The 25,082-nt window shown below is 38.4% G+C and overlaps 2 protein-coding genes across 2 annotated transcripts; one reads left to right on the forward strand and one right to left on the reverse strand.

Annotated features, from left to right (window-relative positions):
• The first annotated feature begins 112 nt into the window (after positions 1 to 112).
• LOC139937472 (uncharacterized) lies at positions 113 to 11,031 on the forward strand. The gene is made up of 8 exons (XM_071932624.1): positions 113 to 209; positions 963 to 1,091; positions 1,825 to 2,916; positions 4,021 to 4,179; positions 5,741 to 5,875; positions 7,108 to 7,312; positions 8,819 to 9,001; positions 9,699 to 11,031. Exons 1-8 carry the CDS (start codon positions 123 to 125, stop codon positions 9,734 to 9,736), a joined length of 2,028 nt encoding a protein of 675 aa, XP_071788725.1. The 5' UTR covers positions 113 to 122; the 3' UTR covers positions 9,737 to 11,031.
• A 1,098-nt stretch (positions 11,032 to 12,129) lies between these two features.
• LOC139937479 (uncharacterized) lies at positions 12,130 to 20,597 on the reverse strand. The gene is made up of 2 exons (XM_071932636.1): positions 20,399 to 20,597; positions 12,130 to 16,347 (listed from the first exon to the last, which is right to left on the reverse strand). The coding sequence occupies exons 1-2, from the start codon at positions 20,455 to 20,457 to the stop codon at positions 15,306 to 15,308; spliced, it is 1,101 nt and encodes a 366-aa protein (XP_071788737.1). The 5' UTR covers positions 20,458 to 20,597; the 3' UTR covers positions 12,130 to 15,305.
• Between the last annotated feature and the right edge of the window lie 4,485 nt (positions 20,598 to 25,082).

The following is a 25,082-nucleotide window of genomic DNA, read 5'->3' on the forward strand; positions in this document are numbered from 1 at the left end:
AGAATGAATTTGTAAGAGCGCCCTCTTTAGTTCAATAATTGCCAGAATAACTAAACGCAGTTTCTCCCGGCGGCTGTTACATGAAATCTTTGGTTAAAAACGACTCGTAAATAAAGTACAAAATGGCGGGTGGCTGCGAGTGGTGTCTAAAAAGATTTAATTCCCAGAGCAGAAAGTACTCCGTGATTCCACTTAAGGCAGGCACTGAGGTAAACTGTTCTTGTATGATTTCATGTAGACCCTCCATGTAAACTTTCACGATTAATTTGCCCATTATTAGTTGTTAAAACTATGTATTTTGGGAAGTTGTTTTGGTCGTCCCAGGCCATAGGCCTACCATAACCAAACAACCATGCCATAACATTATATTTCTACAACAAGAACAAGTCAAACAACTCCATAACAAAATTATCCATGGGCACACCCAACTGTACCAATACTGTACATGTTGACCCCACACGGAGTGTTCTGTGGTAACTCCATTTCAGATACAGATCCAGATCTAAATGAGTTCAAGCAAAACATTGAGCCTCATTTTGGCAAGATCTGATTTCCCCCCCCCCAAAAAAAAAAAAAAAAAAAAATGTTGCATGGTGGAAATTCAATATGGAAAGATTTGCGGTAACACCATTGACTATCTCCAACGAGTTGGGGTGGTTCTGAAAATAACTGTTGGTTTAAACTCAACTCATTTAGACCATAGAGGAACTGTCCTTCCTCTATGATTAGACTTAGACTAGAGTTAGACAATTGGAGTTAGAATAGTCATTATAGTAATTTTGTACTTGTCCCTACTAGTACTATGACTATGAGGTACATTCCGCTATCGACTCCACAAACCTCATAGTTCTAGGGGAAGCTCCTACCTAGACTACCTAAAACTATGAGGTTTGTTCAGTTATTGTCTTCACATGTTCATGGAGACGATATTTCTTAACTTTATATAAATTATAATATCACAGGTAACAATAGGACGTGGTCTTGATGTCACCGTGCAGTTGTTATCAAGGAGGAACCAATTGATGTTGTCAAGAAAGCATGCCATCTTCAAAGAAACAGAGAATGGAAACTGGGCTGTCATTGATAATAAGGTGATGTTGTGTCTTCAATGAAATATAGATAGTGGAATGAATGATTTTCATTGTACATTCTGAACTCATTATTTGCTATTCAGATGTATTAGCATTAGGTGTGTACAAACGATTGTCATTCATGGAATTCAAATTTTTGTAGCTTTATTTTATCCTTAATTTAAAAATTTCTTTCTACACAACAGGTTTGCTTTTCTTAAATTGCATTCAGCTGGACACTTGCCAGAGATTTCCGAAGACACATTATCATTCAAAACCTGAAGAATATTTATAATTTGATTGAATTTTAGTCCTTTCCATTCAATATTAAGACTCAACATTTCTGAGACCAGTGGTTTTTAGTGCCGGGCCACCAAACTCACAACTGGTCAAGTCTAGCATTGTTGTGTTTTTCATATGAATTAGAACAACTCACACTGTGAATGATGTCTATAATAAAATGCTTTCATCTTTTATATATACTGGTCTTATGAAATAATTTCTAGACTAGTAACATTAAAAAAAACCCAGCAAACATCAGCATTCAAGATAAAATCTATCTTTGAACAGATTTTGACATACAGCCTTGTACTTGTAGGCTGTTGGTTGTGTAATGTTGATTTGTTGTGAACAAACTGCTTACTTGTGACGCACTTTATGCTACTGTAAAGTTGCTTCAGAAATCTTGTATTGGACAATAACCATTTGATAATAATCTTTTTAAAATTCTGTTTCCACCTAATATCAATTTTAGAGTCTGAATGGTGTTCATGTAAACTCATCACGTATAACGGCATTGAGGCCGCATGTTCTTCAGAGTGGAGACACAATACAACTTGGAGTTGTCGCTGACGGGGAAACCCAGGCAGAATTTGTCTTCAATTTGACTCGGCAAAGCTACTCCGATGAAGAAGTCTCACAAATCCTTGGCTCTTACAAAGCAAGCAAGGACAGGGGAAATATTGCAAGAGTAGAAAGCCGGAAAGAGAGTCAAGACTCTGAGCCCATAGCATGCAGGAGGACTAACGTTAATCGGAATGATAGTGTGCTTCAAAATAGGACAGATCTGGAGGAGAAAAAGAGAAAAATAGGAACATGTTCACAAACAAATGTTGATAGGAATGATAGGCCGGGCACCTCTGGGTTGCCCCTCCCAAAGAGAACTAAGCTCGCTTCCACAACGGAACTGGAACTCTCTGCGAGGTTAGCCGAGCAGAAAAGAGTTGCTGAAAGGAAAGCTGCAGAGGCCGAACAACAGTTTAATGAGTTGTCACGTATGCTTGCTGAGCAGCAAGCGGCAAGGGAACTCCTGGAGGAGCAATTGAAACAGAGAGAGCTTGATATCAATCGGGAAATGGAGTCTGAGAAAGAGGAGCTGGAGAACAAAAAGAAGCAGCTACAAGAGGAGATGGAGAAAGCCCTTATGCTCCAGGTCCAACAGAAGGAACTAGACCTTCAAGAACAGCTGAAAATGCAGCAGGATGCCCTCACCGAAGAGAAACTCACCCTTGAGAAAAAGCTCAAGGCAGAGTGGGAGAAGCGGTTGCAAGACCAAGAGAAAGTACTCAAGAAGATTCAAGCAGATATGCAATCCACCCATGAGGCGCAGGTACAAGAGAAGGAGGCTACCATGATGGAGCAGCTGAAGTATCAGCGAGAGGAACTCCTCAAGGAGAAGCAACGCCTGGAATTGAGCCTACAAGAGGAGTGGAATAAGAAACTGGAGGAGAAGGATAAGAGCCTCGGTAAGATGCAAGAGGAACTCCGGACTACCTTAGAGGAGGAAATAAGGAAGAAGGAAGAGATGATGTTGCAGCAATTACAAACGCAGCAAGAATCGCTTCAGGTATTTACATTATTTATTCGAAAGATCACCTTAAACGAAATCACTCAAACAGATCAAAGACCAATAATGTGAAAAGTGAAAACAACACAGAAGTACCATTGCCTCAGAAATCCAGTGTAAAACTGATCCGTGTTGTGATGAAAAAATCACAACACGGACTGGATGAAGGTTGTTTCTCTTTGTTGCTATGCATTTTCCTTTGTCTTGTTTGGAACGAGTCTGAAATGTGACACCACAGTGTTGTTTTTAATCCTTGGCATTAGGGGTGTTTTGTGAAACTCTGCGTTTTTGCCTATGAGTGACGCTCATCAAAATGTTCATGTTTACATTAAAAAACTCTTTGTTTTTCATTGAGTTTTACTCAATTGTATGTAATTATGACCACTTGTTTCTTCTAAAACAATGTTGATCTTTAGAAATTTTTCAGTAAAATCTAGCACTATTAATTTTATTCGTGCAGGACTTTTTGGTGAAGGCCTGTCATCACTTCCTTTTCTAAAAATGCTTTTTGGTTGATTTTATTGTACTGGATGGCATTTTATAATTAATTAATTAATTGGTTAATTGACTACGTATTGTCTGTTTTTACCCCTTGATTGACTTATTGATTAATTGATTGGTTGCTTGACTTGATTGATTGATTAATTGATTGGTTGATTGACTTGATTGATTGGTTTTGTTGATGCATTGATTGATTAATATTTGGTTTAAATAACTGATTTCTTTTTTGATTTTTTGATTTTTTATTAATGATGGCCTGTTTTCACTCATTTTGTAAATGTTTTTTTTTTATGGTTTCCTGTACTGGCTTGTCCATTTGTTTGGCTTAAATTAGTATTCATTTATTTTGCTGCCCCTGTATCTTAAATTCTTTGCTGTTTTAGCTTTTGTTGGTTTTAATGTTAACTTTATGTAAAGCGCCTGTGAGCATTTGTCTTTTTAATGGTTTTAGCTCTATATAATTGTTTTATTATTATGATTATTATAATTAACATTAGGCCAAATATTATTATATCCCTACACCTTTCGTTCAATTGACCATTTTAAGAAACATGGCTTCATTGTACAGAACTGTCTTAAGACTTTGAATTTATTTCTCTCCAGGCTGATAAAGCCAAAGTAGAGGAAAGTCTTCAGAAAGAGATGGAAAGAAAGCTGGAAGAGAAGGACAAAGACCTCCAGGCTGGATTGGAGAACGAAAAGACCAAGTTGGAAGAGGTCATTGCCAAGAAGGAGAGGGAATATGCTCAACTGCATACTGAGGTAACTTGGATTTCACATGAAATTTCTGAAATGGACTCATAGGTGGTCGTGGCTGAGCGGATAAATGCCCTGAACTCCAGCACTGCTGTTTCTCTTCAGCAGAGTGTGGGTTTGAATCTCTGTCATGACACTTGTGTCCCTGAGCGAGAAATTTAACTATAATTGCTTCTCTCCAGCCAGGGGTAAATGGGTACCTTTTAGGGGCAGAAATGGTTCTTGTGATTGATTAAGCTTAGAAGCGCAAATTTGTTGCACAGGCTGTATTTTCCCCATGGAGCTTGGATGGTTTAAGGATTGAATTAAATGGCCCAGTGTCCAGGGGTATAGTAATGTTAGAAGTGCTTTGAGACTCTGTTCGGCTGTGTAAAGCGCTATATAAAAATCAATTATTAATAACATTCCTCAAACAGACTTATTTATTTTGATTCTTGTGTAAGATGTCACCAGCTCAAACTGTGCCCTCACTGAGGTCAAAGGAAGACATTTCAGTTTTGGGGTAAATCATTTAATTCACAAAATTTGAAAATTAGTGGTGGTTTGGAAATCATGGGTGCCGGGTGGGTTTTTCCGACCACCATGGGCAGAACCCAGGGGTGGATTTCACAAAGAGTTAGGACTAGTCTTATCTCGAGTTAGGACCAGTTACATGTCCTAACTTAGGACTATCCATGCAATTTGTATATCTCTAAGGACTAGTCCCAAGTTAGGACGAGTGATATCGAACCCGGCCCCTTTACTCTTGGTTGATGAGATGAGAAGAAACTAGTATCTTAGCTAAGTATCGAGTGTTAAGACCCACACTCGAACCCACACTCATTGACTCATCCACTAGAATGTGAGTTTGATGCTCTAGACGTAGACCGCTCGGCCATTTCACCCTACTTAAATTATAATGATATCTATTTATTAAGTGCCTTTAAAAAAAGTTTCAAAGTGCTGTATAAAAGCATTTTTAAACGAATAAACAAAAACTATAGTAACTAGGCATCAAATTAAATGAGTTTTTAACAAAAGATGATGCCTGACGGATGTGAAGTGGTAGAGATTGTTCCACAACTGACTGTGAATGCTTGTTGGCCATATAAGGCCGAGTAAAAAAACAAAAATGTTTCACGTGCAGGTTTTTCAAAAAAAGGAGGAAGAGGGGCTTTTTATTTTTTATTTTTTATTTCAAGATGGCCGCCCTTCTTTGTTATAACGTCAAATAGCCATTGTTTTTTTTTACTGCTGAAATACACAAAACATAATTGAAATGGTTTAGACTGTTTTTGCTGAGATCATTTAAAATAACCCTATTCAAAAATAAAAATTAAAATGTGCATAAAAAAAATTAAAAAAAAATAAAATAAAAAAGGAGGCGGCCGGTAAAAAGGAAGCGGGCGGGGACGCTGAAAATGTTTCTTTTTTTACTTGGCCTAACGTGAGTAGGTGCAAGGGAAAAGCACAATGGGAAGTAGAATAAGAGCGTAGCTTGCAAGAACTGTGGGTTTTATTATGATAATAAGTATGACAGCATTTTTTGAAAGTAAGCTAATTGATGCATTTTGTATTTCCTCATCAGCTGATGGCAAGTCGTCTTGAGAAAGAGGAGCATGAGATCTGTATTCAGAAGGCTAAAGAAGAGGCTCTACAGAGTATCACTGATGTCATGGAGAATGAACTGCAGTGTAGTGTCTGTGCTGAACTCTTTATCCAGGTAGGGAATGAACACATGTCTTCTACCTCTTCTTCCTTATAGTGCAGCCCTCTTGATTGAAGTTGGCAGATAAACACACTTTTAGACTCATTGGGGCGAGCCCCTTCTCTCTGCAATTTGTGTGTATTTGTTTTTGTTTTTTTTGTGGGTCGACAGTTTTGTATAACAACACACGAGACCTACAGCTTTACATCTCATCAAAAGACGAAATAGTGGCTTAAGGACACAGTGTCACGACCTGGACTCGAACCCACACTCTGCTGATTATGCACTCAGAGCTTGAGTTCGTTGATCGTAACTGCTCAGCCAAGACACCTCACATTTCTCATGTCTTTACAGAACCTACCAGTTTCTTATACAGTGTTTTTTATTTATTTTTTTATATATTTATTGATTGACATCCAACAGCGGAAAGCCGCCACTCACAGGAATTGTTAAAACTATGTTATAACATTAATAAGGGAATCAAAGTGTGTTGAATCGGTTTTCAACGAGTGGTTTAAACCCGCCGAGGCCTGGTTCTTTATAATTTGCCTCGAGTTGTCTCGGTAAAATTATCAAGAACCAGGCCTTGTTGGGATTAAACCACTAGTTGAAAACTTTGACTCCCATTCATAAATACCTTTTCGGTCAAAAACATCATCACTTTTTGGTCAAAAAGTAAAATAGATGCAAAAACTATAATTGTTAAATGATTTCTTTCAACACAACACCCCTCCAGCTATGAAATGGTAAAGCCCTTGGGTAAACAACTCCTTATAAGGGAATGCTGTGTGCGTCGCGCGTGATGTGGCACAACTGTTTCAGCCGTTGCTCTCGATCAATAGGAATGAAGAAAATGTCTTATAAGAACAGGTGCAAGGTCGCATGTCACGCCCATGAATTAACACTTTTTGCCGGTCATAAACAAAGGTTTATACACACCCACGTGACGCGCTCTCCACCAATAGGAATAGCGAAACTGTCTGAGGTATTTATGAATTATATTCAATGTTCACCTTGGTCCAGAGATCAAACAGAAGAAGAAGTAAACATCTTTGTTCGGGGTTGCCAGTTAGAAGCCATATAACTGTTAGCTGCCTCGTTGTTAGGGATCCAAGTTTACGATACAACCAGGGAAATGGCCGTCTCTCTGGTCTTCAATATCAATGTGAATCTGCATGTATGGTCCCCTGTGGACAACACAAAGAAACAAACTTGTAAGCTGTGTCTCTAATGTTGATTACTTTCAGGCTACCACTCTGAACTGTTCCCATTCCTTCTGTCAATACTGCATCCTCTCTTGGATGAAACGTAAGAAAGAGTGCCCCGTCTGCCGTGCTTCCATCACTTCTCACAGTCGCTCTATCGTCTTAGATAACTACATTGATAAGATGGTGGAGAGTCTCAGCGAAGACATGAAGCAGAAAAGGAAAGAGGTCATCACCGAAAGGAAAAGTGAGTGATTTTAAAAGGACCATAATTCTGTGAATGCGATACAAATTTTGACGTCACAAATTTGCAATGAATAATTCGCATCAGTTGACTTGTGCTTTAATACTGTGAAATTTATCGCTGCCAAAAAAAGGTATGTGACTATTTTGTATGGCATTTACATTTGCAATTTCTAGATGAAGTTACGAAGCCTTTGTTGGCGAGAGCTAAATTTCATGGAGCTGCTTAAAGTTGCATTGTCAGATTTTTGGCCGATTTACCTGCTAATTTTGATTTAAATTTCAAATAGCAAGGAGACAAGCGTGCGACCTTATGTACACGCGTTGAATATGAAACACACGTTGGAGTTTGTTTTTATTGAATATTGAACGCTACGCGATGCTGTTTTGTTCAACTTACAAAATGGCCGCACAAACACAAGCTGTGGGGGATGCCAGTTTATTTGTCAACTAAGAAAATGGCCGCCTATGCATGCCGGAGCCCGTATATAGGCCAGTGCGCCCTCTAGTTCTTATTATTATATAACTCTATGGTGTAAATCGCGATCGCCATGTGTCGTCATGTGAATAATGATTGTTCATAATGAATATTCATTCACTTGCTTATCTTTCTGATTGGCCGCCAGATTTGCCAGCAGTCAGCCAATCAGAATGAAGTCCTCAGAATGCAGAATTTAAAAGTGTTATAACTATAGTTCCTGATATCAATATAAACCACAAGGGAAACTGACTGGGTAAATTTATAAATGATTTACAAAAATAATTTACAAATTTACTCAGTCAGCTTCCCTTGTGGTTTATATTGATATCTGAAACAAAAAGTCGCATCCCCTTAAGGTGATCCCCTAGCTGCCGCTTCCCAGGTTGTATCGTAATTTGGGTGTGATCCCACGGCAGTTAACGGTTGTATGGCTTCTGACTGGTACCCCCGAACAAAGATATTGAAAAAATAGGGACACCGCCAATATAGGGCTAGATAGCTCAGTTGGTAGAGCGCCAGCACGTTAATCCGGAGGTCGTTGGTTCGAATCCCACACTAGTCAATTCTTTGTTCAACCCCAAAATCAACTATAGTTCCTGACGTCACAAATCTTCACTTTTTATATTTTTCGTTACACAAATATATATCCTTTCTAAATTCGTTCACTATTCAAAATTGATTTTTGACTCCAAATCAGCAAAAACTCTGACAATGCAACTTTAAGCATACAATTGTGCTGAACTCTTTTTTTATGCTACACAAGATTTGTCAGGAATTTGGTCACAAGTGTTACATATGGAAAGCCACAATTTGTTTTATGCTTACCTTCTTTTTATCAGTAGCTCTGACATTTGGTCATGCATTAAGGAATTTCTTGTCAAAGAACTTCAATGTAGTCTAGACATACCTTATGAATGTTTATAAATGGTTAGCTTTTGCAGGGTTGTTTTACTTTTAACAGTACAATTTGGTTTTTGGCAAAATATTGTTATCTGCATGTTTCGTTTTTTATCATCCTTCCATCACCAGGTTTAACAGTAGGGCCTGCGTCTGGTACCCGATCTCATGATTATGGTCCAATAGAAATATCCTCGGACTATGACGACAGTGACAATAGTGTAGATGAAGATGATGAAGATGATTCAGTCAACACGGACTACGATCCAGGAATAGATGGCGAGTACTATGGGGGTGGTACTTGCCATATTTGTGGTGAGTCGTTGGCTCCGTTCTATAAGTTCATTAATGGCAATCATCGAAATGATCAAAAGATCGTTAATGAAAAATGCAAAAATAATTTTTTTTAAATCATCAAAATCAACAAAAATGTGTTACTTAGAAATGAAAGTTTCTTTTCGCTGAACAAACACTATTGATCAATAAACCCCATTTAACAGCTCCAAATTATGCAAAAGCAATTTCATGAAACCCATACAACTGCAATAACGACATTTCGGTCCTGAGCCGATGAAGTTTTGATTAAAAAAAATTCTGTTTTGTTTTTGTCTGTTATTCAGATTCCAAAGGTTATTTGCTTAGGAATTTAAGAAACATAAAACAAACAATTTAATCTCTGAGCTAAAACGAAATTTCTTTAATTCATAATTTTTAATGTGGTCCTTTGCTCCCCTTGAAGGACATCAACATAGAGTGTATTTGATTCTATATCATCAAATGATAGTATTTTGAATATTTCATTTCACATAAATAACAGGATAGTGAATTGGAAACCAAGAAAAAAATGTGCAGTTTGATGTGGGAGAAAAACCCTCTTATCGGGCCAACCCACGCAATCAGGTAGGGATTGCGTGGGTTGGCCCTATTTGAGGTCTCTTATTGGTAGTGTTCCTCTTGTAATTGAATTTTTGGGGTGATTTTTGTGTGTTTGTTTGTTTGTTTGTTTACACAGGTAGACGAGGTCACTGGGCAAGAGGCTGTCCTTACTAAAAGTTTTTGGAGAAGGGAAATGCAACTGAAAGTCCACCAGTTAGTGCCAGGTACAGCACTGGGCTGTAGTATTCTGCTTGCTTGCTTGCCTACTTTACTTGCCTTCTAAATTCGAATTTGCTGCCTTGAAATCTGCTGATACAAGATCCACGACCATATGTCCATTTTGTAGTATTTAGCACAGTCGTTTGATGTCAAGATGACAAACGGGGTACACTGTGAAGGAAAACTGCTTAGCAAACTATTAAACATGCTTTTCTTTCCTCCATTGATATGAAGCTGCATACATCTCTCTATGAAGTTAAGATGGTGTTATTTAGGAACTTGGCTAATGAGGGTTTTTGGCTTTTCTGGTTAGGAACATGTCATAAAGGGGAACTCCCCATATTGTTATGTTGAAGGACTCCAACAACATGGGATTGATGGTGTCTCGTAAACCACAGGTTTGTTGCAAATCTTTGTCATGGACTCCAACCATTCAAGGTATTCATATGCTGCAGTGTATTGAGGTTGATAAGGGCCAGGTACAAATACTATCAGATAAGCTTGAGGGTTTTTTCGTACTCGAAAAATAACAAATATATAAGTACTTATGAAACGTCAGCGCAAGGGTAAAGAAAAAAAAACGCAGTCATCTTTGGGCTTTTAGGTTGGTAAAGCTTTGTGTTTACCAATGTACTTATTATTAGGTTAGTGGAACACTGTCAGAATTAAGGAGATAAGTGTCGTTGGTTTTCCTGTCACTTTGAAGATTTTCTATTGATGAAACACGTTGCTTTTGAAACCATACTATTTATTTATCAAATTACTATGGTGTACAGTATTGGCGAATCACTTTAGGACATGGTATCATTCACAGAGATGTGATTTAAAAAGATCTTCGGTAAATTTAAGTATAGTCAATAGGAATCGGTTCCAGTGGGATTATAATTACTCTCTTTGTGTACACCCAATTTTGCAAACTGTGTTTATTTTATTTATGGTATGATATCATCCGCCTATAATAATTCCACACCAAATATGTAAATGTTCTAAACCAATCTGTATCAATAAACAATTATCTGACGATAACTTCTAAAATTTGTTTTAAGGACCCGGATTATTGACTGTATGCTTATCGACACCTTCGAACTTGGAGTCAAATTGCAGGTGCTGTGGGACCCCGCCCGTATTTCTTTGCCTATTTGTCCCTTATAAATGTTTCTATATCTTGGGACCCATGTATCCTGGGGCCAATTTCATAGAGCTGCTTAAGCAAAAAATTTGCTTAAGCACGAAAATAGCTCGCTTAATTTACACTATTACTGGTCAAAATTTCATGCCATATACATTGCTTATGACTAGTATTTAGTTGTTGTTTACTTAGCATAACAATATTGAGTGGAGTCTTGGCCAGTAATCTGGTTTTACTAAGCAAGGATGTTTTGCTTAAGCAAATACTTTTGCTTAAGCAACTATGAAATTGGGCCCTGTACAATCAAAGTAGGCATAAGGACTGAACTCAATATTGGTTAAATTACCCACCAAAGATAAAGCATCAAGCATAGCGGGGGGGGGGGGGGGTAATGGTATCTATCAGAACTGCTATTGATCAGGAGTATTGTATTTTTACGCATGGGTTATTTGATGGTGGGATAATGGGCCCATTTTCCCCGCTTTTTCTTGCCGTCCTTTTGGATTCAAATTGTGTACATTTCCTTCCGTACAAAATGTTCTTTCCCTCTTAATCGGTGGCATAGGACCTACATCACCCTACATGTAAGTTGGCAATCGACCATCGTGGAATAAATCCAGATGGATATAAGTGACACGGAGGTTATTTTCGCACAAGAAAAGTGTTTCTCTTATGAAACTTTTAAAGATTTGGGGGGGGGGGGGGGGGGGTTGAACAAAGAATCGACTAGCAGTGGGATTCGAACCAGCGACCGCCGCCGGGTCATACCAACTTGGCTATCTAGCTCGATGTTGGCGGTGTCCCTAGTTTGTCAACATCTGAGTTCGGGAAAAACTTTGAAAGGAAATATTTCCTAAAGCAATCTATATCATTTTAAACCAAACCAACTTGATTCGGGACATTCTTATGTTAGCAGGCAGGCATGGTATCCTTCCTACTTTTATGATGGTTTTAAAGGAACACGTTGCCTTGGATCGGTTGAGTTGGTCTTTGAAAAGCGTTTGTTATAAAATGTATATAGGTAGAAAGATGCTGTAAAAGTGGAAAACAATGATCCACACAAACATGCCTCGAAATTGTACGGTTTTCCTTTTACCTCGTCGACTAACTCAGTCGGCCATTTATGGGAGTCAAATTTTTGACTCTTTTGACTCCCATAAATGGCCGACCGTGTTAGTTCGCACAGTAAAAGGAAAACCACGCAATTTCGAGGCAAACTTGTGTGGATCATTGTATTCTACTTTTAAAACATCTTTCCAACCATATGCTTTTTATAACAAACGGTTAAAAACGCTTTTTTATAGACCAACTCGTCCGATCCAAGGCAACGTGTTCCTTTAACCCTTTGAAATAAACTCGAAAAAATTGATATGTTCAGGCCTGAGGTGTTTATTTTAGACCCTTCACCATGTGTGTATGTAGGCTAGCCCTTGTGTTCCCTCAAATGTTCCTACCATCTCCAATGACCCAATGCATGCCTGTGTTATGTAATCGGACTTCGGATATGAACAATCATGGTACAACAGAAACAGAGAAAACCAGAAACCGGTATTTTTAAAGCATTTTATTTTATACTTGCTGTTATTTACATGCAGCTATATTTTTTTTTTAAAGTTACACGACCAAGTTCATATTGTATATGGACATTACCGTCTTCCACCACTGATTTTCTTGCTTTGTAGAAAAAAAAACGATAAATATAATTTCATGAAACTGTGATGTTTCGAAATCCATTGCGAGTTAAAAACAATTCATTAAATTTATAACAGAAAATTTAATCGAGAACGACCTCATCATTATTTAACCACTTGGTTTGGTTAAAAGTTGTCTGTGGTAATAACAAAATTAATAGTATAGAATCATCCCTCCCTTAATGGCCAAAGCAAAGTTAGTCACCACATCTCAGGTTTTTATTACACCAACCTTCATGTACCTTGACAAAAGGCAAGATTAAATTAACTGATGTAAGTTTCGAATAAACGATTGGGTAAAAACATAGTTTGAAAACATCGAACCAAGCTTTTTTATAAAACAAAAATTCAAATTCCTTGTGTACTTATAATATTTACCATGCACACGCTAGACTTGTGGACAGGTCGTTAAATCGGCCCACGCGCTGAGATAGTGCTCTCGCGAGATCACTGCTCTCGCGCGAACTGATGGCTCCCCGATTTCGACTCATCGATTAGAAGTGATTTGAACTTCGTACAAATGCAAGACTGTTTGCATCTGAAATTTCGCCTTGAAAAGTTAACTTAAAAGATGAAAGCCTGTTCATATTTTGCAAATGAAATTAATGTCTTCAACCCTCGCAGAAAATTTGGGCCAAGTTGGCCTCGTGTGTTGAATGGCCGCTGCTCTGATGACAAACGGAAAAGCCAACTGTAATACACCAAGTTTTGATATTATGGATGTTGATACACAACAATCGTCAGTGACACCGAACTACCCACGCTTGATTTATACCATTGCTTTGTATAATTATGTAACAACTATAGCATCAATGCACTGAGAAGTTAAATTGCCACGTACAAGATTTGTATTTCTTATAATTATTGTAAATCAAACAATAGGCCTATGAAGTTGTTTGTACAATGAGGTAATGTAGTAGTCATCTACACAAAATTCGTTATGCACGGTAAACAGCTGTAGAGATTGAGGTCAGACTTACAGTAAACCATACCGCTGTATTATTAACAAAGACATGTATATTTTGTTGGTTGTAAAATTATCCTAAATCCCGCGGTTATACCTACCCGCGTAAGTTCATACATACCCAACTTGACGGTCAAACGCCCTTAACATTGATTTAGTACATCTAATGGAGATCAGTGCACTGTATGCACTGACGTCATCACAACGCCATCTTAAAAATAACACGGTGGTGGCTAACCAATTTTCCTTTGCTATTTAAGCAAAACAATGAGAGGGACACCAGTTGTATCGATTTCAACTTATGGGTCTTTGACTGGTTTCCTGTTTTTGCTGAGTAAGATTTTTCTGTCGGTTCATAGCTACTTTAAGTGCTCACCGAGGGTGTCCTAACTTAAAGAAAAAGTAAAAAGAAACATTTTAACTTTTTATTTAAATCAATCAATTCATCTCGCAACTTCGACGACCAATTCACAGGTTTGTTATTTTAATCATATGTTGATATACACCAAGTGAGAAGACTGGTCTTTGACAATTACCAATAGTGTCCAATGTCTTTAAAGTTCATGTACGGTTTCTTTTGAGGAACATAATAACAATAATGTTGAAACAAATTTCGTAAGCCGTAAGCCTATACGTAAGCCTATACATTATAATGTAATAGTTTTTAGTAAAATTCACGACGGCAACGTCGCTGCTCTTTTTCTGATTAATGCGTAGTAGACAGATGAAGAAAAAGAAAACCTGAGGTAATCGAGATTTGAAATTTGGTTTGGTTGATAACAAAGGTATCTAGTAATAAATCAACAGAGTAAACCTATTGTGACTTTGGTACACACTTCTGCCGAAAATGGGCCTTCCATGTCACTCAAAAATATATCCGCATACAAACAAAAGCACAAAAAGAAGACCGTGATCATGTGAGAAAAATCATAACCCAAATCGTCCATCTCTAAATGAAAATAACAGCAAGAACCTGCGTACAGTCATTGATAGTTTGGTGGGATAAAACAAATACGAGAAAAGTAACGCAGATACCGACTAGAAACCAGCGAAGATTTTGCAAGCGATGTCAGCAGCGATTGTGATAAGTATTTCGTTACTATCCGTTATACGTTCCGTGTTGGCAGGAGATTATGTCCCCAGGCCATATGGCGAACTATGTACAAACCTCCTCTGATAACGCATCCTTCTCCCATGTTACTTTCCCATATTACGGGTCACAGAATCTCCTGGACGGAATTCCATGGGACACCGGCTGAATTGAAATGATCGAAGCCTAGTGGTCCTTTCTCTAGACCAAAGTCACCCATACTCCAACACCCTGCACAACGTGCAGTGTAAAAGTGTGCCATACCACCTTAAAAAGATTCATTTCCAACAACTAAATATCGCTTCAATTACCCGGTAAATAATGTAAGAAAAGCTTCCGAAAACTTTTGGCCCAAAATGTTGCAATGAAATTCACACGTGCCATTTCGCGCTCATTTTCAAATACAAAGGCAGCTTAACTATTCTTTCGCCAAAAATGCTCACAAGGCACCTGTAGCTTTCTCTGATATCGATGTACAAAACGATGCGATCTTCTCTCTAAATGCATGAAGGCAATAGTTTGATAAAACATGGCTGCCAAATGAACATTTCGGAAAGCCAAGTGGACGCTAACAACGAGCTGTCCAATAAATAAACAATAAAATAAAAAAATCGGCAAGGGATAAGTTCATTATTGTTTTATCGTGTCTCTCATCGCTTATCGTAAAGCATTCCCCTCAGTTTTATTGTCTCTTCCTTGAGGGCTGCTACCTCAATCTTGAGTCTCATGTTCTCTTGCTCCAGCAATGCTGCCCGAATCGCGATCTGATCCTCTTTGGCACGGCGGGCATCACGGGATCTTTTTGCGGCCTCGTTGTTCTTCCGCCGTCTCTCCCAGTACGTCTGATCTTTCAAGTCGTCTGGTAACTGGTTCCGTTTTCTCTTGGTTTTCTTGGACTTGGATGCTGACAAAGATGCTTCAGCAGCTCGCCTTTGAATCAGGGTCAAAGTCTGATCGGAGCAGTTCGCAAAAGGATCGAGTCCGTTACTGGAGTCTGAGGTGCACATGCCGTCCTCCTCATCACTGTAACTCAACTTGTCATCGTCGGTGTGATCGGAATTAGAACCCTTCTCACTCGTCTTCTTTTGCCTTTTCAATATTTTATCTGCCTCTGTGGCAAGAGTCATGAGATGGTGGGCCGAGGTTTGGCTGGTGGTCAGAGCAGCTTTTGCTTTGGGGTCCACCTCGGGCGTGTTGACCGTCAGAGCGATCGGGATGGGGCACGATGTTTTAAGGCCGACCGGCAGCAAGCGTGTCGAAGCAACAACCTGTTTTGTGGTCATCCCGGCAAACTTCATGGGTTTCGGTAGTATTTTGGTCGTCTTGATATTAGACCTCAACCCTCCACCGTTTGGCACTGTGGTAACTGGAGCAATCGCTATCTTGGTAACTACGGTTTGTTGCCTTACGTCTTCGTTGGTCTCACGAATGTTATCGAAGTTATTTGACTCTACGTCATCATCCAACTCGGCACTTTCGGCCGAGTCGCTTGGACACGTGTCTCCGTTGGTATTTGAATAGTTCTGATAATAATCCTCGTCCATCGGCTCCTCTTTGATGTTAATCATAAGTTCGGAAGATTCGTCGTCGCCCTCTATCGGCATATCTGGATCGGGTTCAGACTTAAACCTGCCGGGTGTCTTCCCGTCCGTATTTCCATTGTCAGGGGACGACATGGCAACTAGATGCCACCTGAGAAAATTAATAACACAGAGAACATTTATTTTTATAACTTTTTAGAAAACTTTTTTGTTTCGTTAAAGGTCGCCATAAAATTACGAGGCCGGAAGGCCACTTCAATGAGAGGGCTATCATTTAACTGGCATCGACCCAAATCAACTTCAACTGCAACTAGAGGCACGTTGCCACCAACTCCTGCTTTAATGGGGTTACCCCCTTCACCGTCCGTAATGTAGTAGGCATAGAAGCCAGACTGGTAGAGCAGATTACAATACCCACACTCTGCTTCTGACAACACCAGGGCCCAATTTCATAGCGCTGCTAAGCAAAACAATTTGCTTACCATGTAATTTCTCCCTTGATAGAAACAGGATTACCAACCAATTTTCCACGTTAATTTTAGGATAAGCAAACAACAGCTGAATAGTAACAAGCAACACGAAACAAATGGGAATTTTGTTGGTAATCCTGTTTTTATCAAGGATGAAATTTCATGCTAAGCAAATTTTTGTGCTTAGCAGCTCTATGAAATTGGGCCCAGTGCTTGGCTCCGGTGACCTCCACCGCTCAGTCACGAAACGCTTTATGTATTTTTGGAAATACCCGTACATTATTTCATGTATACAAACAACTTGAATATCTATATAGATTTTCAAATTGTTTGTATAAAAAATAGTATCGAGAAAATATGATGAGCTGTTTGCAAACTGTGCCTGAACCAAATGGATTGTATCATTGAAAAATAGATAATGGACTGACGTCACAGTCTTTCTCGAAGGCTAAAAAGATCGACTCTGCAAGGGTTGAAACATGAGGCCATTTACTTTTGTTTTAACATTTATAATATTAATATTATTATATAATTGACATCACTGCCGTATAACACCTACTCAGTTCGTTGTGCACGTACTGTACATTCAAGATCTGTGATTTATAGGCCTAGTGAAATTGAATTAGAGATCTGCATGCTTTGAACTTTTCCCCTCGTGTTAACGTTCCGTGTAAAACACGGTTTCATCTTTTAAAAAAACCCAGACATGTTGTCGTTTTATTCAAACATAAAGAAGTATATTATTCCATGTCTGGGAAAAAAATGATTCAAAAACTGCATAAAATTAATTTGTCAAAACCCTTACACTTCCTTGCATAAAACATGAAAGACAAACTATTTATAAGAGACCTTTTTCATAATTCCAAAACTTAGAGAACCTTCCATAATTCCAAAACTGTAGTTGTGTGCTAAACGTTAAAAAAACACTCATTGAATAAAACCTACTACAAAACATGTTCCCAGCATGGACATTTAATTAGAGGTCTTCTCAAACTGTACAAGCAAAAATAGTTGGTGTAAACGTACAAAACACCATACACTTGCATAAAACATTAAACAAAATTAATTATAAGGCAAGGACAACGGGTTTAAGGAGCCTGTTCACAATTCCCAAAACTGTTTAAATTAATTTGTGTAAATTTACACCAAACCCCTATGCTACAATTGCATGACTTCACCGATACATGACCCCCATTTCAGCAACTGACGTTACTTTAATGGTCAGGGAGGTCAAACGTAACGGTCAGGGCCGAAGGGCTGAGTGGCCAAAGCTGACGGTCAACATACAGTGGTTTTTGTTTATGGGTCGGGAATATAATAGCAGCTGGGAAATAGGCAGTAAAAATTAAAGTTCAAAAGGTTATCTGACCAGTGACCATTATATGCATTAGGGTACAGCGGTCAGCACTTCGGGTCAACAGTGCAATGCATTATTGTACGCATGTAGCACCAAATGCACGCGGAAGGAATTCTCCAGTTTCATTAGGCACTAAAAAGTCTGTACAAAAAAAAAGGTTTTCTATTTTTTCCCGTTCGATCTTCTCTTCAAATAACTATCAGTGCAGTCTGGAAGTTCTCTTTCCATAATTTCGACAGTTGGCTCATGAACTTGTTCCATTGTGTACCATTAAGACACCCAGTGGTGGGAACGTGCAGAACGCATTCGTTGGGTTAAACGCCCTCCGGCCAATCGAACGTAGTACAATAATACCCTTCATCATGGTCAGACAAATACCGGTCTTTAGGAGGCCTGTTAATATAAGACCTTGTAAGTAAGAAGTATCGGTGTGGCATAATTGTTAAAATCATCAACATAAAAATAACTGTCGATTACACAAACATAAGATTCATCTTGAGATGGGCTGTCATCGTGATTTTTTTATTACGAAATCATTACTTTCATAATTGATTTAAAAATCTGCAAGGCCCTACACTTTCAATTCCGATAGTTATGGCAAAGTTTCACCAAAGTATTTATTTATTTCTCCAGTGTGACCATCCTGAAATAAAAAAGCAGCAACGAGAGAGGTGGATGGCACCTGACTTTTTCCCGTTTGTACTCAATCGGGCTCGAGCAGGTGCACTTACCTCTTCTTCTCTGCTTTTATTGTATTTTGTGTGGTTTTATTTAATAATTTTTTTATTTTGATTGTGTTTGTCCCTATAAGTATAATAATAAAGTGTTTTACTACCGCCCGAGAAATATCAAAAAAATATAAAAAACGATTTGACTCCAAGCAAATATATAATACAAATACACACCTTGCAACTAGCTATACAATAAATAAGATGAATGCAAGTTTCTTGGGCCCAGGCAGAATTTAGATTGATTCATCCATAGAACATGGAGGTAGGACAAGATGCATAGAGCATCATCTAAGAATATAGCAGGGATCTTAGTAAACCTCAATTCAATTCACACAAAAAGAGATGATGTAACGATGTCTTACATGACAAATGAAACCCAGCACCCATATTACAAACAAGCCACTTCGAAAAGGTAACATTTGTTTATGAGCAAGACGGCCGCATGTGCGATAATGGTCTGATATACGATGTAATGTTACGTAACATGTAACCCTCTTTTTTTCTCACACCAAGGATGGAACACTTTGCTCAACAGTGCATGAATTGACACCATGGGCAACCTCCATCATGGAGGAAGCCTCCATGGGATAAAGCAAGGCCATCTTCGGGTCACAACATGGAGGTAAACTATGGTCTGAGCATGATCGAAGGTCCACACACAGAAATAAAACCATGTTCTAGAAAAGAATGTACCATTCAGACGGTAAAACATTTGTTCGCTTCTATTCGTCAAAAATCGCAGAGGTTGTTCGGCGATCAGCAAATCAAATGGCGGATACTAACAAACATTTGGAAAATTGAGGTATACAATACAACCTTGGTGTGTGATATGGTGTGATTGTAATTATGGTCGACACCACAGTTCAGCAATAGAGTGGGTAATTAGAGTGGGGTTTAATAAATTGTAATGGCCCGTGGTTGATCACATCATTTCTGTCATCCATGGTTTTATACAGCAGAGGAATAAAATAGTCCTCCTTATATATAGCAGCATCCACATACAAATTGATTTTTTTTTTTTCATATCCATGGTCATATTTAAACATAACATTACAATATTTAATAATAATTATAACATATTTGATATGGGCAAATTTGCTTGCTTTTGTTTTTGTTCATTTATTTATTAATACAAATATTTAAAGTAATGATCGTATTTATTTCAAGTGGACATGGACCTGATGAATGGCTCCATCTTTATCCCAAGATCATCGATGCCTTTCAAGATTTTACCCAAGGTAGGCCTACTAAAATAAAAATGAACTCATGTCCCATTCCATAAACAATTTCGCGATGAGCACCAAACTAAACTGTAAACAGTGGTTTAATATTTAAAAAAAACTCTGTCCCGGACACTTTCCGACTACCTCCATGCCATGTCTACACAAAAACAGCAACTCATTGATTCGTTTCGTCAGGTCATGACCGGTATATTCAGTGGCGAGTAAAAATACCCCCTAAGTCCTATGTAAAAGTCAAGTGAATGTTTTTGTAGTCCGAATACTTCGATTTAGAAAGAGTAGGCCAACCATAAATGTATTTCCATCATGGTCACCATGATCCGCTAGTCCTCCATGGTTTCATAGTCTACTCCTATCCTAAATAAATAGCATTCCCTATGCTCGGATAAAACAACCACGTTACCTTGCCATTTCACTCTGAAAGTAATGCTGCCGTAGCAAACCAACGATAGACAAAGCCATGTTCAGTTTGAACGCACCGCCACGATGACAAAAAAACCTACATGTATGACTGTAAACAACCCCGTACTAAAATACACCGTGTCGGTACATATATACAGTGAGACAGTCATTCAAGTGTCATCAAAGTTATCAAAGAGTCGAACATGAATTGATGTTACTGCTGCTGATCTGCGAATGGTTCACTACTGGCGCAGTCAGTTCCGTACATTGTATGAGGCCAGACACTTTTCATTTCTGCGCCTTCACACTGCCACTATTACGACACATTACGTAATCTCTCAACTTTTTTTCACGGCTATGATTTGCAGAGGGGGTTAACTTGTACACACGGGCACACACTGAACTTACTACCTTCCAGCAAAAAGGGACGAAAAGGTTGCATTTGGGGTAGAATAAATCTCACGTTGACACGCCCTTACGTAACTATCTAGGTTAATGTATGAAGACTCTAGACTAACCTTGTCCTTGTGTGCGACAACGACGGCGAAACAAAAACACCGAACGACGAACCCTTTTGGAGGAGTGTTTTAGCCCGTATCCAGTCCGTGTTCCTCCCCGCAAGTTGGCGGTGCGATACAGGTATCCCAAAGGCTAACACTTGTATGAATTATCCACCATTTTAATTTCGAATTTACGCCAACATGTGCCAGCAAACGACAAGTGCAATTCAGCCGTTTATAACGTATGTGTGTACATGATATAAACGCAGTCTACACACAATCTACACAGCAGCAAGCTAGCCTTCGTTATAATGTGACCTGAACCTGAACTTGACGGCCAGCCATAAGCACGGTTAGGCGGGACTTATAATGATCCTAGCCAATCGGTATCGGTGTTACATGAAAAACACAGCCTCGTTGTTAATATCGGGTGATCTAATTGGCCATTCTTAAGCTATTAGGTAATGGTAAAGCGTTGAGTGTGTGTATATATATATCGCAGGTTTTCAGAACAATGTGAAATACAGCGACCGCGGAGGCCGAGGGGACAAGGCCGACCCATACATATCATGCACAAAGACCCGTCAATATTTATTATGCACATGAAGTATGGACGCGGTCGCATGGTTTGAACATTGCCAAGTTCGAGAATAATTCTGACTCACAATGAACCATCTCTGGAAAGTCATAGCATTTCAGCGCGTAGTACTTTATTACGCAATTCTGAATATCAAAATTGCGTAACCGACCTATTTAACTTGATTTTGAACAAAACAATACGTAAGGCCAAGTATTTTGAGAATCACAAAACGATTTAGATGAATAATTGATTTGAAACGTGTTTGTGCAACCATGGAGCTATAAGGTGCAACATACGAGTCAACGGCGCACCCAGGGGGGGGGGGGGGCTCGGGGGGCTTCAACCCCCCCCCCCCCCCCAAGAGGGTCCCCCCAAAAGAAAAAATGGGGAGAAAGAGGGAAGGAAAGGAGAAGAAAGGAAAAAATAATAATGGGGAGGGGAGGAAGGGGAAAGGAAAAAAGAGCCGATGGAGAAAAGTCGCAAATGCGTGTGTAGTTTTTGGTTTTTATTTCCGGTGGAAGTATTTTCTTTTCTTTCTTTGCCATTCGCATTTTTTTCCCCTGCCAAAACAACTCTTTTGTCTGGGATATTCGATAACGCGAGGTGCGAGGTGAAAGATTTTGAACACATCTTATGCAATGATCTTATGACAACTCCCTTGTAATTGTGTAAACTTGCAACAATAACATATTAAGCATTTGAAACCCGTTGTCCAGGATAAAATATATCTCACGTCGTTCTTGGTCGCTCCGGCAATCAATGGTTTTCTAGTATACTACACTTAAATTTGAGAAACGCCGGATAGTAATGTTTTTTTTTTACCCGCGATGAATATGCATGAAACCAGATACCGACCGACCCGATCGAATGTTGATCACAATGCCTACATAAAGTATTGTCGTCTGGTTACGAATCACAATTATTGACTGATTTTTGCAGTTCGTAATTATAGACGATACATTTATATGAATCAGAAGTGCTTAAAAAGTATGTTTTTCTTCTAAATTTATGCATAAAGAGGCTTGATTGTTCACCTCAAAACTCCAGAAAGCTCAGAGCAAAGCCCCCTGTACCCCCGTCGGGGCTTCGCCCCCTGGACCCCACCAGGGGCCGTAAGGCCGGCCCCTGGACCCCACCCAATAAATTGGTTACAGCCCCCCCCCCCCCCCCAAAAAAAAAAAATAAAATAAAAAAAATAAAAAAAATACGACTTTAAAACCACAAAGTCCTGCATGTTATACACAATTTGTATAATATGAAATGCGTTCTAGAAGGCCCCATAAATTGACGGTCCATTTAGAATAATCACACTTTATTTTTAGTTTTGTTTTTCTTTGATCAACACAACTACCGGTGTCTTATACTTGGTATGGTAAGGAGTTAAACGTAGATTTAATCATTTGCAGAAATGACAAGTTTTACTTCCAATTTACATTTTACAAGATAACGTGACTGAAATTATTAAGTGAAATCATTTTATTTTTTTATATATATATATATATATATATTTAGCTGTTTCGTAGCGAAGCGCAGCGAAACAGCTCTTGTTTTTGTTAAAGTTTTTTTTATTATTATTATTTTTTTTTTTATTTGTCATCTTCAGAAAAATTTCATATAAGTGCTGATTTGCAATGTTCCCAAAGAGCAATTGCAATGAAATTTTCAGGGATGAAAGGTATTGGTGCAATGATCATTGCGAAACAAGGATGTCATTATGACATAATCAGAAGTCACGTGACGTCATCTTAAAGGTGTTGTATTTTAAATGTTTGAAAATTTATAACAAATCAGCCACAAGAGACCGTAGGTTTCTGTTTGCGGGATTGGGGAGGAATAAATAAGGTCTTCATTTTGTTTCGTGTGCGTGACCTCACATGACCTCTACTTCCGGTCGAAACCGGAAGTGGCCCTCTAATTCAAAATTGGAAAAAGATATGAAGTTGCTTTTAACGATGTTAGTGCGTGGCAAGGGTGGGCAGTTAAAAAAAAATACCAATGACGTCACAAATTGCAACGGCGCCCTCTAGCGGCAGGATGAAAACTCTTCAAAATGGACTTTTTGAAGATGTCTGTGGTGAAGTTTTTTGTAATCACTTTAAATTTGACACACAAGTTAACTGTCAGGCAGCCATCATATGTGTGAAGTTTCAGATCAATGACGTCATCGGGGGTCACGTGACGCGGCCTTAAAGGTGCACTTTTTGAAGTAATATAACTCCCTAAGTAATTATGCGATCATGTTGAAACTTGGTAGGTTGTTGGATATTGACAAGTTCTTCTGAAATATTAAAGGACGTCATGATGACGTCATCACATGATTTTTTATGATTTTTTCAATTTTTGCACCTTTAACACATAAATTGCTATCTGAATATGGTATAATCCAAATTATTTTTTATTTATGCCACATTGGGTAAAATTGCTTTGAATACCCAACAAATTTAAAACTCAGTTGAGAAATTTGAAATTTTTGTTGACGAAACAGCTCTGCATTTGTGCACAAATGCAATTTAGCTCTAGTTATTATTATTATTATTATTATTATTTTTTTTTTTATTTGTCATCTTCAGAAAAATTTCATATAAGTGCTAATTTGCAATGTTCCCAAAGAGCAATTGCAATGAAATTTTCAGGGATGAAAGGTATTGGTGCAATGATCATTGCGAAACAAGGATGTCATTATGACATAATCAGAAGTCACGTGACGTCATCTTAAAGGTGTTGTATTTTAAATGTTTGAAAATTTATAACAAATCAGCCACAAGAGACCGTAGGTTTCTGTTTGCGGGATTGGGGAGGGATAAATAAGGCCTTCATTTTGTTTCGTGTGCGTGACCTCACATGACCTCTACTTCCGGTCGAAACCGGAAGTGGCCCTCTAATTCAAAATTGGAAAAAGATATGAAGTTGCTTTTAACGATGTTAGTGCGTGGCAAGGGTGGGCAGTTCAAAAAAAATACCAATGACGTCACAAAATGCAACGGCGCCCTCTAGCGGCAGGTTGAAAACTCGTCAAAATGGACTTTTTGAAGATGTGTGTGGTGAAGTTTTTTGTAATCACTTTAAATTTTACACACACGTTAACTGTCAGGCAGCCATCATATGTGTGAAGTTTCAGATCAATGACGTCATTGGAGGTCACGTGACGCGGCCTTAAAGGTGCACATTTTGAACTAATATAACTCTCTAAGTATTTATGCGATTATGTTGAAACTTGGTAGGTTGTTAGGTATTGGCAAGCTCTCGTGAATTGTGAAATGACGTCATAGTGACGTCATCACACGATATTTTATGATTTTTTCAATTTTTGCACCTTTAACGAAAAAATTGCTATCCGAACATGGTATAATCCAAAAATTTTTTTTTTAAATAGCCTGGATTAGTCATAACTGCTTTAAAAAAAGAATAAATTTCAAATTCAGTTGACAAAATTTAACCTGTTATTAACGAAACAGCTCTGCATTTGTGCACAAATGCAATCATGTCTAGTTTATTATTAGCTGTTTCGTAGCGAAGCGCAGCGAAACAGCTCTTGTTTTTGTTAAAGTTTTTTTTATTATTATTATTTTTTTTTTTATTTGTCATCTTCAGAAAAATTTCATATA

This window comes from Asterias amurensis, chromosome 1, assembly GCF_032118995.1.
Source record: "Asterias amurensis chromosome 1, ASM3211899v1".
In the NCBI taxonomy this organism is placed as follows: domain Eukaryota; kingdom Metazoa; phylum Echinodermata; class Asteroidea; order Forcipulatida; family Asteriidae; genus Asterias; species Asterias amurensis.